Below are 12,620 nucleotides of genomic sequence, written 5' to 3' on the forward strand. Positions count from 1 at the left end.
AAGTCAGGTTAGAAGCAAAGCTAGTTCGCCAGCTATCCAAATCTATTCTCCCTTCCCCACAAGGAAGGAGCCCTCAAGGGCCACATTTGACAAGGCCTAGTCATTCCAGCTTAGGTTGCCAGCCTCCAGGCGGGCCCTGGAGATCTAGAATTGCAAATGACCTTCAGGCTACAGAGATTAGCTCCCTGGAGAACTTTGGAAGGTGGAGTCAATGGCATTGTGCCCCATTGAGAGATCCCTCCCCTCCAACAGCACTGTGCCCCATTGAGAGATCCCTCCCCTCCAACAGCACTGTGCCCCATTGAGAGATCCCTCCCCTCCAACAGCACTGTGCCCCATTGAGAGATCCCTCCCCTCCAACAGCACTGTGCCCCATTGAGAGATCCCTCCCCTCCAACAGCATTGTGCCCCATTGAGAGATCCCTCCCCTCCAGCAGCACTGTGCCCCACTGAGATCTCTCCTGTCCAATGGCATTGTGCCCCATTGAGAGATCCCTCCGCTCCAGCGGCATGTTGCGGCATGTTGTCCCATTGAGAGATCCCTCCCTTCCACTGGCACTGTGTCCGAGTGCGACCCCTCCCCTCTCCAAACCTCACCTTCCTCCAGGAATCTCCCGACCCAGCGGTGGCAACCCCAGGGCGCCTCTCCCCCTCCCCCTTTGCTACCAGCTGCTGCCTCCGCCCGGCGAGCTCGCCCGGCTTCCTGACACTCTGATAGGCTGCCGGCCGGGTGACGCACGGGCGCGAACGCCCAATGGGGAAGGGGCCGGTATAAAGCGGGGCAGTCGCAGCTGGCGGGGAAGCGCCGGCGAGGGAAGCCCCAGAGTCGCGCAGGGTCTGCCGCGCGGTGGCCCCCCCCGAGCGCGCGAGCTGCCCGTTCCAAGGGGCGCTGCTGCTGCCGCTGCCGAGCGGGGCGCGCCGGCTCTCCCGCTTGGGGATCGCGGTCCCTCCTTGCCCGATGGAGAAGCTCAAGGCGCGGGCGTTGCTGGAGCAGCCCCTGCGCGCCTCCAGCTGCAACGGCCCTGCCGAGAAGGCCGCCCGGCCCGGGGACAGCTGGCGGGAGGAGCGGACGCGCAGCGAGGAGGACAACGCGCTGCACCTGCCCGGCCTGACCGCCGCCTACGCCACCATCCTGCGCGCCCTGGGCGAGGACCCCCAGCGGCAGGGGCTGCTCAAGACCCCCTGGAGGGCCGCCACCGCCATGCAGTTCTTCACCAAGGGCTACCAGGAGACCATCACAGGTGGGCGCCCCCTGGGGGGAGGGAGCGGGAAGGCGAGGGTCTCTTCTGGCCTGATGGATCACCGAGGCCCGTGCAGAATAATGCGCTTTGGATCCACTGTCAGTGCACTCTGCGGCGGTGCGGAATAGCAGAATCCACTTGCAAACAACTGTGAAAGTGTGTTGTCGAAGGCTTCCCCAGGCGGAATTGCTAGGACAGTGGCGGCGAACCTTTTCGAGACCGAGTGCCCAAATTGCAACCCAAAACCCACTCATTTATCGCAATGTGCCAACACGGCAATGTAACCTGAATGCTGAGGTTTTGGTTTAGGAAAAAACGGTTGGCCCCAAGTCGTGAGTTACTCGGGAGTAAGCTTGGGGGTGGTTGGTGGCTTTGCTTTGGAGCAACCGGGCAACTCTTCCAACGGGTGAATCACAACCCTAGGAGGGTTTACTCAGAAGCAAGCCCCATTGCCAGCAACCGAGCTTACTCCCAGGTAAAGGATTGTGCTTTAGTTCTTCGCATGAAAATCAGTGGGGTTTAACAGTGCTTACCTACACTGCTTTCCCACTACTAGGTCTTAGGTTAAAGGCTGATAATGCTAATAATGGCCAGCCCAGCCTAGATGTGTGGGGGACGACTCTGTTTGCGCGTGCCCACAGAGAGGGCTCTGAGTGCCACTTCTGGCACCCGTGCCATAGGTTCGCCACCACTGTGCTAGGATGTTGTTGTGGGCTTTCTGGGTTGTATGGCCGTGTTCCAGTAGTATTTTCTCCTGACGGGATCATTTCCCAACATTTTCACAATTCCCATTTTTTTTAAAAAGCCAATGGGATAAGTTATGTTTAAAAGTTGGAGAGGGGATTCAGTCCAGATTTTGGTTTGCTAACTTCAAAATGCACATCCCCCTTGCTTATAGGGCAAAGACTGTACTACCCTCAGCAAACCCAAATCCGAGCGTACAGTGCAATAATTCTGGGGCATAATAAGAACATAAGAACAATTCAAAAAGAGCCTGCTGGATCAGACCAGAGTCCATCTAGTCCAGTGCTCTGCTACTCGCAGTGGCCCACCAGGTGCCTTTGGGAGCTCACCTGCAGGAGGTGAAAGCAATGGCCGCCTGCTGCTGCTGCTGCTCCCAAGCACCTGGTCTGCTAAGGCATTTGCAATCTCAGATCAAAGAGGATCGAGATTGGTAGCCATAGATCGACTTTTCCTCCATAAATCTCCATAAATATTGGGGCATCTTTTATACATACGCTTTGGCTACGTCCAGTTATTCAGTCTTTTGGCGAGAAAGTACTGACATGCCGGCCACAGATGCAGGCGAAACGTCAGGTGAAAAGACTACTGGAACACGACCACACAACCCGCAAAACCCACAACATCCTAATTGTGAAAGTGGGTTGAAAGTGCATTATTCTGCATGTGCAGAACGGCCCTTGGGCTGAGCCCTGCCATGAATTCGAACCCGGATGTGGCCTTGGGCAGGCGCAACCCAGTCTACCTGGCTGGGCTGTCATGCAGGTAGGTTGGGGGAGAGGAGATTGGGAAGAAAAGTGAAGTTTATAAATAAATGAAGTATAGCTAGGATTAGCAGCTGGGGGGTGTGTGTGTGTGGAGCCGGGTTTGAATCCTACATACTAGAACCAGGGGGCATACATTGAAAATGCTGGGGGGAAGAATTAGGACTAATAAAAGGAAACACTTCTTCACGCAACGTGCGATTGGTGTTTGGAATATGCTGCCACAGGAGGTGGTGATGGCCACTAACCTGGATAGCTTTAAAGGGGGCTTGGACAGATTTATGGAGGAGAAGTCGATTTATGGCTACCAATCTTGATCCTCCTTGATCTGAGATTGCAAATGCCTGAGCAGACCAGGTGCTCAGGAGCAGCAAAGGCCATTGCTTTCACCTCCTGCAGGTGAGCTCCCAAAGGCACCTGGTGGGCCACTGCGTGTAGCAGAGTGCTGGACTAGATGGACTCTGGTCTGATCCAGCTGGCTTGTTCTTATGTTCTTATGTACACATTGCTGCAGCTTCCGTTACAAGGACAAAGTGCTTCTCTCTTTGTGGGTTTCCATAATATCCCAGCAACGTGGGCAGGTGGTGTTTTGCTCCCCTCTGCCCAGGTGATGGGGGAGAGAGGATGGGCCACCAGGTGACCAAAGGCTGAGATGTGATAGGGTGCTGGGCATCCCAATCCCTAACTCTGTGCAGCTCTCTCTGCCAGGCGGTTTGGCACACCTTTCTTCTGTGCCAGTCGTACAGTATGGGAATGATTTGGAGTCAGTGGGGTGCGGCGGTCAGGCCTTACGTCTAGAGTCTGGGGGACCTGGGTTTGAATCACCGGTTTGCAGTGGAGCTCTTGGGATGATCTCAGCCTGGCTAGTCTTTGTCAGCTTAACCTACCACGCAAGGGTGTTGTGGCCAAAATGGAGGTGTGGGAACCATTGTCGCACGAAGTTGCTCTCTACAGACTCAGATCCTTCCGCACATGCGGCATAATGCCCTTTCAATCCTCTTCCAGTGCACTTTGCATCTGAATTTTACTGTGCGGGATAGCAAAATCCACTTGCAAACAATTGTGAAAGTGGATTGAAAGTGCGTTATTCTGCATGTGCGGAAGGAGCCTCAGACCCAGGGCCCATTATGGTTACCGTGTTTCCCCGAATATAAGACAGTGTCTTATATTAATTTTTGCTCCCGAAGATGCGCTATGTCTTATTTTCAGGGGATGTCTTATTTTTCTGTGTTCTGTTCGTCGGGCATGCTTCCAAACAAAAACTTTGCTACCTCTTACTTTCGGGGGATGCCTTATATTTCGCACTTCAGCAAAACCTCTACTACAGTGATGGCGAACCTTTTCGAGACCAAGTGCCCAGATTGCAACCCAAGACCCACTTATTTATCGCAAAGTGCCAACACAGAAATTTAAACTGAGGTTTTCGTTTAGAAAACTGAGGTTTTAGTTTAGAAAAAACGATTGGCTCCGAGGTGCGCGTTACTCGGGAGTAAGCTTGGTGGTAGTCGGTGACTTTGCTTTGAAGCAACCCTGCAACTCTTCCAACAGGTGAATCACGACCCTGGGAGGGTTTACTTAGAAGCAAGCCCCATTGCCAGCAACCGAGCTTACACCCAAGTAAAGGATCGTGTTTTAGTTCTTCGCATGAAAATCAGTGGGGTTTAACAGCGCTTAACAAGGTTACCTACCCTGCTTCCTCAAAACTAGATCTTAGGTTTAATGCTAATAATCAAGTCCAGTGGCCCAGGCCAGCCTAGATGTGGGAGGGGGGGGCACACTGTTTGCGCGTGCCCACAGAGAGGGCTCTGAGTGCCACCTCTGGCACCCATGCCATAGGTTTGCCACCACTGCTCTACTACGTCTTATTTTCAGGGGATGTCTTATTTTCAGGGAAACAGGGTACTATCTGCTCAGACTGGAAAGAGCTCTCCAAAGTTACAGGCAGAAAAAGGTCTTAAATGCCACTTACTGCCTAGTCATTTTTACTAGAGACTCTGGGCATCGAACCCGGGACTTTCTGCCAGTGGAGGCGCTTCTATTGTGCCACGGACCTTCCCCGTGGCTGGTGGGATAGCTCCTTGGTGGCTGAGCTGAATCTTTGAATGCGGCAGGTTGGCTGTTGTCCCTAATGAACGTGCCCAGAGGCAGAGTGGGGGGAAACTTCGCCCGGAGCGCACGCTGCACCTCTGCTGCAGTGGCGCCTGCCCCCACCATGCCCCGGAACGCCCCTGCCACGCCCCCTCCCCGGCCTGGCCACGCCTCCACCCGGGGCGTTGCACCCTACCCTGTCCCGTTGGTGCTACGCCTCGGAACGTGCCTCCCCGGAAAGATCTTTCTGTGTCAGAGACCTGGGGAAACCAGAATAAAATAAATAATGTGAAGCTAAATAACTCAACAGCTGCTTTGGGTGATTTTGGTGGGAAGGCCGGACATGTATTAAAAAGACACACAGTGCGACTCAGAAGTTTCCCCAGATGGTGCGTGCTCTGTGCGTCGATTGCAAACGCTCGCTTCCCCACTGTTTCCATAAGAAACCAGTCCATGCAGGTGCCTGATATCTGAGGTAACTTACAAGTATTTGGCGCCATGTTAAACTTTGATTGTAATACAGCAACTTTAAGCTGGCTCTTGTGGGTTTCATAAGAACATAAGAACATAAGAACTAGCCTGCTGGATCAGACCAGAGTCCATCTAGTCCAGCACTCTGCTACTCGCAGTGGCCCACCAGGTGCCTTGGGGAGCTCACATGCAGGATGTGAGAGCAATGGCCTTCTGCTGCTCCTGAGCACCAGGTCTGCTCAGGCATTTGCAATCTCAGATCAAGGAGGATTGGTAGCCACAGATCGGCTTCTCCTCCATAAATCTGTCCACGTCCCTTTTAAAGCTATCCAGGTTAGTGGCCATCACCACCTCCTGTGGCAGCATATTCCAAACACCAATCACACGTTGTGCGAAGAAGTGTTTCCTTTGATTAGTCCTAATTCTTCCCCCCAGCATTTTCAATGGATGCCCCCTGGTTCTAGTATTGTGAGAAAGAGAGAAACATTTATCTCTGTCAAATTTCTCTCTGATTCCCTGGCTGCATGACTGGTGGTTTTAGCTCTTAACGTTTTGTATTCATCTATGGCTGAAGTCTTACAGGCATGTCATGGTTAGATGTGTTTCTTTCCATGCCACTGAGCCACGTGAAGAGTTATGGAAATAATTCCGAGTCAGTAACAATCTGTATTTACTGGTATCTGATGTTATATTTTTTTGCTTTTAAACCCCTGTTTGCTGTGTTGTTGTGTTGTTCAGTTTATGCCAATAAAGGCTTTGCCTGCTTGCATAAATGTGGGTGAAACGTTGAAAACCAAAATGGTCATGCCGCCTGAAAACTCACAACAGCCTGTTGATTCTGGCCATGAAAGCTTTCAACTTAGACCTCACCTGGAATATTGTGTGCAGTTCTGTGCACCGCAATTCAAGAAGGACATTGACAAGCTGGAACACGTCCAGAGGAGGGCAACCAAAACGGTCAAATGTCTGGAGTCCATGCCCTACAAGGAGAGACTTAGGGAGCTGGGGATGTTTAGTTTGGTGAAGAGAAGGTGAAGAGGTGACACGATAGCCATGTTTAGATATTGGAAGGGATGTCATGTCAAAGAGGGAGCAAGCTTGTTTTCTGCTGCTCCAGAGACTAGGACCAGGAGTCATGGGCTCAAGGTGAAGGAAAAGAGTTTCAACCTAATCATCAGGGAAAAACTTCCTGACAGTCAGGGCTGTTCGACAGTGGAATGCACTACCTCGGAGTGTGGTGGAGTCTCCTCCTTTGGAGGTTTTTAAACAGAGGCTGGATGGCTAACTGTCAGGAGTGCTTCCATTGTGTGTTCCTGCATTGCAGGGGGTTGGACTTGATGGCCCCTGGGGGCCTCTTCCAACTCTATGATTCTAACTGTGCACCAACTTTAAACTCATTAACCTTTAATGGGCAGGCCGAAGTTACACCAGGTCATCTTTAGACTGCGCAGCAATCTGAAGGGCTTTTAAAAAAACAAATCGGTGAAGATCTACTGAAGCAACGAACCCTCGGTAATCCAGCAAAAGAACAATACATCAAAAAAAGGGGCCCAACATGGGGGAAGCAAAAAAAAAGCAGCAACAGGCAGGCAAAATGGTGGATCGCCTGGGCTGGGCTCAGGGCACTTTGCAGCAGGGTAATCCAACCAAAAAGGAAAACTTCAGGGAGACCCGACTGTGAAGCACACATTGGACCCCAAACGGTGCACCAAGAAGAGGAGGAGGAGGAGTAGTTTGGATTTATACCCCACCTTTCTCTCCTGCAAGGAGACTCAAAGGGGCTTACAATCTCCTCCCCCCCCCCCAACAAACAAACATTGCATATTTCTCAGCTCAGCTTTCCTTCTGTAGGCGGGGGGGGGGGGGGCACCCATGCTTTGCCCACTCTTGGAAACTGCAGGGTTTCTCTGATCTGTGGCGCGGTGAGTTCAGAAGAGGTGGAAACACACACACCATTGAGAATTGGACCCAAAGTTAATTTAAGCTTACCCCCCCCCCCCCCAAAAAAAAAATGTGTGCAAAACGCCAGAGAGTAACTTGGCCCGAGTAATGCAGGTGAACACGTATTGGAATCTGGGTTTCCCAGCTCCTACGTCAACACTTCAGCTGCTGCATCGTCCTGGTTGTCTTCCAAGATATCTCCAGTTCAAATAAATTCAAGTCCAGTTGCACCTTAGAGACCAACATTTATTTTTGATAAAGCTTTTGAGAGAAACTGCGCAATCGGGAATGTGGGGGTGGAGGGGAGGATGCTGCAGTAGGCGGGGGTGGAGGCTGTGCCACCAGAAGTGTATCTGCCTGTGGACAAGGGAGGGCACTTGCCCTTGGGCGCAGGCCCCTCTGGAGCCTGGAGGAAGCAACAGCACCGCTGCCGCAGAGACGCGGGCCGCGAAGGAGAGGCAGAGGTGGCAGGTTGCTGCGGGTCAGGTGGACGAGTCTTTGCTGCTGGACCTGCTGGAGTGCACTGCTCCGCGTGCCTGTAGTGCATAGGTGTCAAACTTGCAGCCCTCCAGATGTTATGGACTACAGTTCCCATCATCCCCTGCCAGCATGATGAACTGTAGTCCATAACATCTGGAGGGCCGCGAGTTTGACACCTGTGCTGTAGTGGCTGGACACAACCGCCAAGGTACCCCCCGGGGATTGGCTCCCTTCCTTCCTCTGCCCCTCCCTCCCTCGCGCTCTCTTGGCCCTCTGCCGTGTGCCACACTGCCTTCAAAGGGGCTTTGGGTGGCCTGAAAAAGAAGGTCACTTGAAAACCCTTGCGTGGCGTAAGTTTGCAGGCTCAGAGGGTGGCGCTCCCAATCTGGAGTGCTGGTGGAAACTGACATCCCCGGGAACACCCCCCTCCCCCCCTGTGCCAGTGTCCACTCGGATGCCAGCATAGCTCTGCAACGGCACCCACTTCTGGGTATGCCTGCTGCGGAGCTGCGGGGTACCCAGATGCCGGCATCTTTTCCTTCTCCACCAGCAGGGTCTCAGGGGGTTTGTATCTGGTGATTGAGATGCATTCCTAGCTCAATGTAATTGCTACGAGATATATGTAGCCAACTTGCTACAAGATATATGTAATCAGTCTGTTATATGTCGTCACTGCCATTCTGGGGCATTCTTTCCTTGATCTTTGCTTTATGGCTTCACACACTGAGTAGATAACTAGGCTTTCCCCTGACACTTGTCTCGTGGGAAATGGGATTGTTTCCGTTGTCCTGTGAGGGCAGGATATGCCAGGTGGTTCTATCTCTATCTATCGCCTACCTTGGGGATCCTCAGCTCCAAACTAACTCTTTCTCACATTCCTTGGGAGGGGGGGGGGATCAACATTGGAAAAATGGGGGTAGCAAAAGCCAGGTTTCCCAGATCTGGCTTTGCCAAGCTGGCTGCTTCAGTGCCTATCAATAAGGGCTGCTGACCAACAATACAGAGTCTGTTAATTGCTTCAAGGTTCAAGACCTAACAGGGGGGGTCCCTTTTTTCCAGCTGAGGGAACAAACATATCTACCACTCTCAGTGCCCCTTTGGCCTGTCCTATCTAGACTGGGCTGCCCAAATTCCCTTTGTTGGACAAATCGACTCTTGACTTTTGAAATCTTATTCTCTTTTTTTTAAATATAATTTTTATTTTCTCACACATAAAACAAACAAAACACAGACAAAAAACCACAACACGCTGTTCAGCTCATATTGACTTCCAGCTATCTAATCTTGGATTAAAAGTTATCTCTGCGTTCATCCATATATAATTAAGCCTTTAATTCAATAGTTATTTCTGAAATGCACTCTGGTGGTTACAATCTGCTGTTTTCTTTAGATTTCAAACCCCATCACTGCTTCTCTATTTGAATAGGTTTTCAAAAGATATTCTGTAAAAGGTTTCCAGTTTTCTTAAAAAATGCTCAGAATATTGTATCTCAATAGTGTTGTCAACTTATCAATTTCTGAATATTCTGTATCTCTTTCTTTCTTTCTTTCTTTCTTTCTTTCTTTCTTTCTTTCTTTCTTTCTTTCTTTCTTTCTTTCTTTCTTTCTTTCTTTCTTTCTTCCTTCCTTCCTTCCTTCCTTCCTTCCTTCCTTCCTTCCTTCCTTCCTTCCTTCCTTCCTTCCTTCCTTCCTTCCTTCCTTCCTTCCTTCCTTCCTTCCTTCCTTTCTTTCTTTCTTTCTTTCTTTCTTTCTTTCTTTCTTTCTTTCTTTCTTTCTTTCTTTCTTTCTTTCTTTCTAGAGCCAGCGTGGTGTAGTGGTTAAGATCAGTGTACTAATCTGGAGAACCGGGTCTGATTCCCACTCCTCCACGTGAACAGTGAACTCTTATGTAATGCAGAGGCGAAGCAAGGGGGCACTGCAGCGGCGTCCACCCCCGCCACGCCCCCTCCACTGCTCCACCCGGGGCGTTGCGCCCCATCCGGCCCGGTTGGCACTACGCCACTGTCTAATGAACTGGGTTTGTTTCCTCATTCCTACACATGAAGCTTGCTGGGGTAACCTTGGGCCAGCTACCGTTCTCTCAGAACTCTTAGAGTCCCACCCACTTCACCAGGTGCCTGTTGTGGAAAGAGGAAGCGAAAGGAGTTTGTAAGTCGTCTTGAGTCTCTTTAAAGAAGAGAAGGGGGTTGGAAAGAAATCCTCCCTCCCTCCCTCCCTCCCTTCCCTCGCTCCCTCCCTTCCCTCGCTCCCTTCCTTCCCTCGCTCCCTCCCTCCCTCCCTCCCTCCCTCCCTCCCTCCCTCCCTCCCTCCCTCCGTCCGTCCGTCCGTCCGTCCGTCCGTCCGTCCGTCCGTCCGTCCGTCCGTCCGTCCGTCCGTCCTTCCTTCCTTCCTTCCTTCCTTCCTTCCTTCCTTCCTTCCTTCCTTCCTTCCTTCCTTCCTTCCTTCCTTCCTTCCTTCCTTCCTTCCTTCCTTCCTTCCTTCCTTCCTTCCTTCCCAACCTGCCTCCCCTACCTGCCTTCCTTGCCTGCCTCCCCTATCTTTCTTTCCAGCGGGGACCCCAAACAGCTTACATCATTTACTTTCCTCCATTTGATCCCCACAAGATCCTCGTGAGGCAGGTTCGGTAGAAAGCGTGTGACTGGCTGAAGGTCGCCTGGTCTGCTTCCACGGTAAATTCAAGATTTGAACGTGGGTCTCCAAGTCTGAGCCCTTGGGTTTGAGTCCAGTTGCACCATAGATCTTTGGGACGTCGGCTTTTGAGGGTCATGAAGGCTGTGTTGACTCTCAAAAGCTCATAACCCCAAAACTTTGTTGGTCTCTACCGTGCTGCTGGGCTCGAATCTGGCTGTCCCAAAACCATCTTTGTGCAAGGCACCAAATCTAAGTCTGACACTAACTCCTATACCATGTTGCCTTTCTGTGTTACAGTTTGGGAATGATCCTGCTAGCCTACTTTACAGGGCTGTTCAGTCAGCGCAACGGGTGTGTTTGAAAAGCTCCGAACACTGAAACAGAAGCGCCAATTATTTGGAAGCATATGCCGTTTCCTTACGGATAGGAAAACTTAGCAACGTTGCTTTGTGCCCGAAGACGTTCTGTTTGCCTGCGGCTTCGGAGTCTCGTTACCGTGCAGGAGAATCAAATGTGAGCATTGGATAAATATTGGCTCTTTCGCCCCGGCTGCTTATTTCTTTCAGCATATTGGCTTATCCTGTACTAATCCTGTGGGGAGAAACTTGTGAAGTCTGGAGCCAGGCCAGTTTGCTTAGGGATAAGTGTTCGTTCCGTGTGCGAAATGCTGGATGGCAGACTCCAGGCTGATCTTTAAGCGGATGGTGTGGATTTGGTGCCCTTTTCGTAGAACCGCCGGCCCACTATGCATGTCGCGTTTTCCACGACGCTCTTTGCTCTGCTGTCAGGTTGCCCGGAGGGGGTGTGTGTGTGTGTGTCTCAATGTGTTTCCTGGTTTACACATGAGGAGCTGCCCCGCTGCCTGATGTGTGGCTCGCCTGCCCTCCCTTCCGATTCACACCCCACTGATCACAAGATGGACAGCCTTTTTAAAAAGCCCTGTAAATTTATATTGATATTCTTCCATAGTGCAGCCTCCTATTGCTGCAGTGCTAGGGCAGTCAGGAGGGAGGTGGGCAGAGGTGGGATCCAGCAGGTTCTCACCAGTTCCCGAGAGGGGGTTACTAATTATTTGTGTGTGCCGAGAGGGGGTTACTCATTGGGTCCGCTTTTCCGTCTCCACGCCCTCGCCTCCCCGAGAGGCAGACTGCCTTTGAACGTGAAGGTTCCATATAGCAATTGCGACTAATAATGTCACTCCCTGAACTGGGTGAATCCCTTTCAGGTACCGCAATTCATGGATTCTCAGCCTTTCGTACCTTTTATCTCACCAGTCTCTATCCAAGAACCTGTGTGTTTCACCATTGCTGTGTTCAGATTTGTGAGTTGGGGCATTTTCTATAATGTGATGATGATTTAGAAATGACCTGGTGCAAAAAAAATATTTTTGGGGTCGTGGTGGGGTGGCTGCCCATGGGGGGGCATCCAACTCAGGTTTTGCCCAGGGCTCAGGTTTGCCTAGGTACGCCTCTGCCCCTTTGCTGAGGGGGGGGGCTGGCGAGGGAACGTGTTACTAAAATTTTTGGATCCCACCACTGGAGGTGGGCCAGGCGTGATCCATCTTTTGGGGTGGAGGAAAATGCCACGGCCGGACGAGCCCCCCCCAAGAAAGCAGTGGGAGCCCGTGAAGTGGGGAAAGGGGGAGGGAAGAAGAACTGGGGAAGTGTGAATGAGGCTGTGTCGATATTTTTCTCAAGATCGCAGAATTGCTGGCTTTTTTCTTTTGAGTCCTTTAAATTTCATATCGATATTCCCAACGGCGTATCTAGAGGGGCAGAAGGGGCAGACAGCCCAGGAACCATTCGCCTGGGTCACGTGGAGGTGCATTTTGGTCATTCATCCCTGCCCCTCCCTCCCCCCCCCCCCCAATGCCCAGCTTTCGGCTGAACTCCCCCTGCCCCGCCCGCCATGGCACTGTTTGGAAGGTGGAAGAAAGCTAGCTGCATTTTTAAAAATGCAGCTAGCTTTCCTCCGTCCATTTGAGTGGTGCTGCCATGGTGAGCAGGGCAGGGGAGTTTGGTAGGGGTGTGTGGGGAGTTCGGCTGGAGGCTGGCCGTGAGGGGGGGGGGGGTTGAGGCACCCTGGTGTTGTTTTCTTTTTTTTTTTTTTTTTTTTCCGCTTTGATAAATTTTATTGGGTTTCAAGTAGTTCATTTGTAGTCAACAATCTATATGGTTACATTAATAAAAGTACATAATAATCCAAACCAGACCAAGTAAACCATAATATACATAACTTATCATAAAGGCCAATAGTGATCTTC

The 12,620-nt window shown here is 51.4% G+C and overlaps 1 protein-coding gene across 2 annotated transcripts in view; it reads left to right on the top strand.

Moving 5' to 3' along the window:
* The first annotated feature begins 780 nt into the window (after positions 1 to 780).
* Positions 781 to 12,620, top strand: part of GCH1 (GTP cyclohydrolase 1) — a 51,261-nt gene continuing 39,421 nt past the window's right edge. The window contains exons 1-2 of one of the 2 annotated variants that reach the window (XM_048486869.1): positions 781 to 902; positions 933 to 1,241. In XM_048486869.1, coding sequence (XP_048342826.1) covers positions 959 to 1,241 — 283 coding nt within the window. In that variant the 5' untranslated portion in view covers positions 781 to 902; positions 933 to 958. Of the gene's footprint in view, positions 1,242 to 12,620 lie in introns of both variants that reach the window. The other variant, XM_048486867.1, reaches the window with a different exon arrangement.

Source organism: Sphaerodactylus townsendi, linkage group LG02, assembly GCF_021028975.2.
Source record: "Sphaerodactylus townsendi isolate TG3544 linkage group LG02, MPM_Stown_v2.3, whole genome shotgun sequence".
NCBI classification, from domain to species: Eukaryota; Metazoa; Chordata; class Lepidosauria; order Squamata; family Sphaerodactylidae; genus Sphaerodactylus; species Sphaerodactylus townsendi.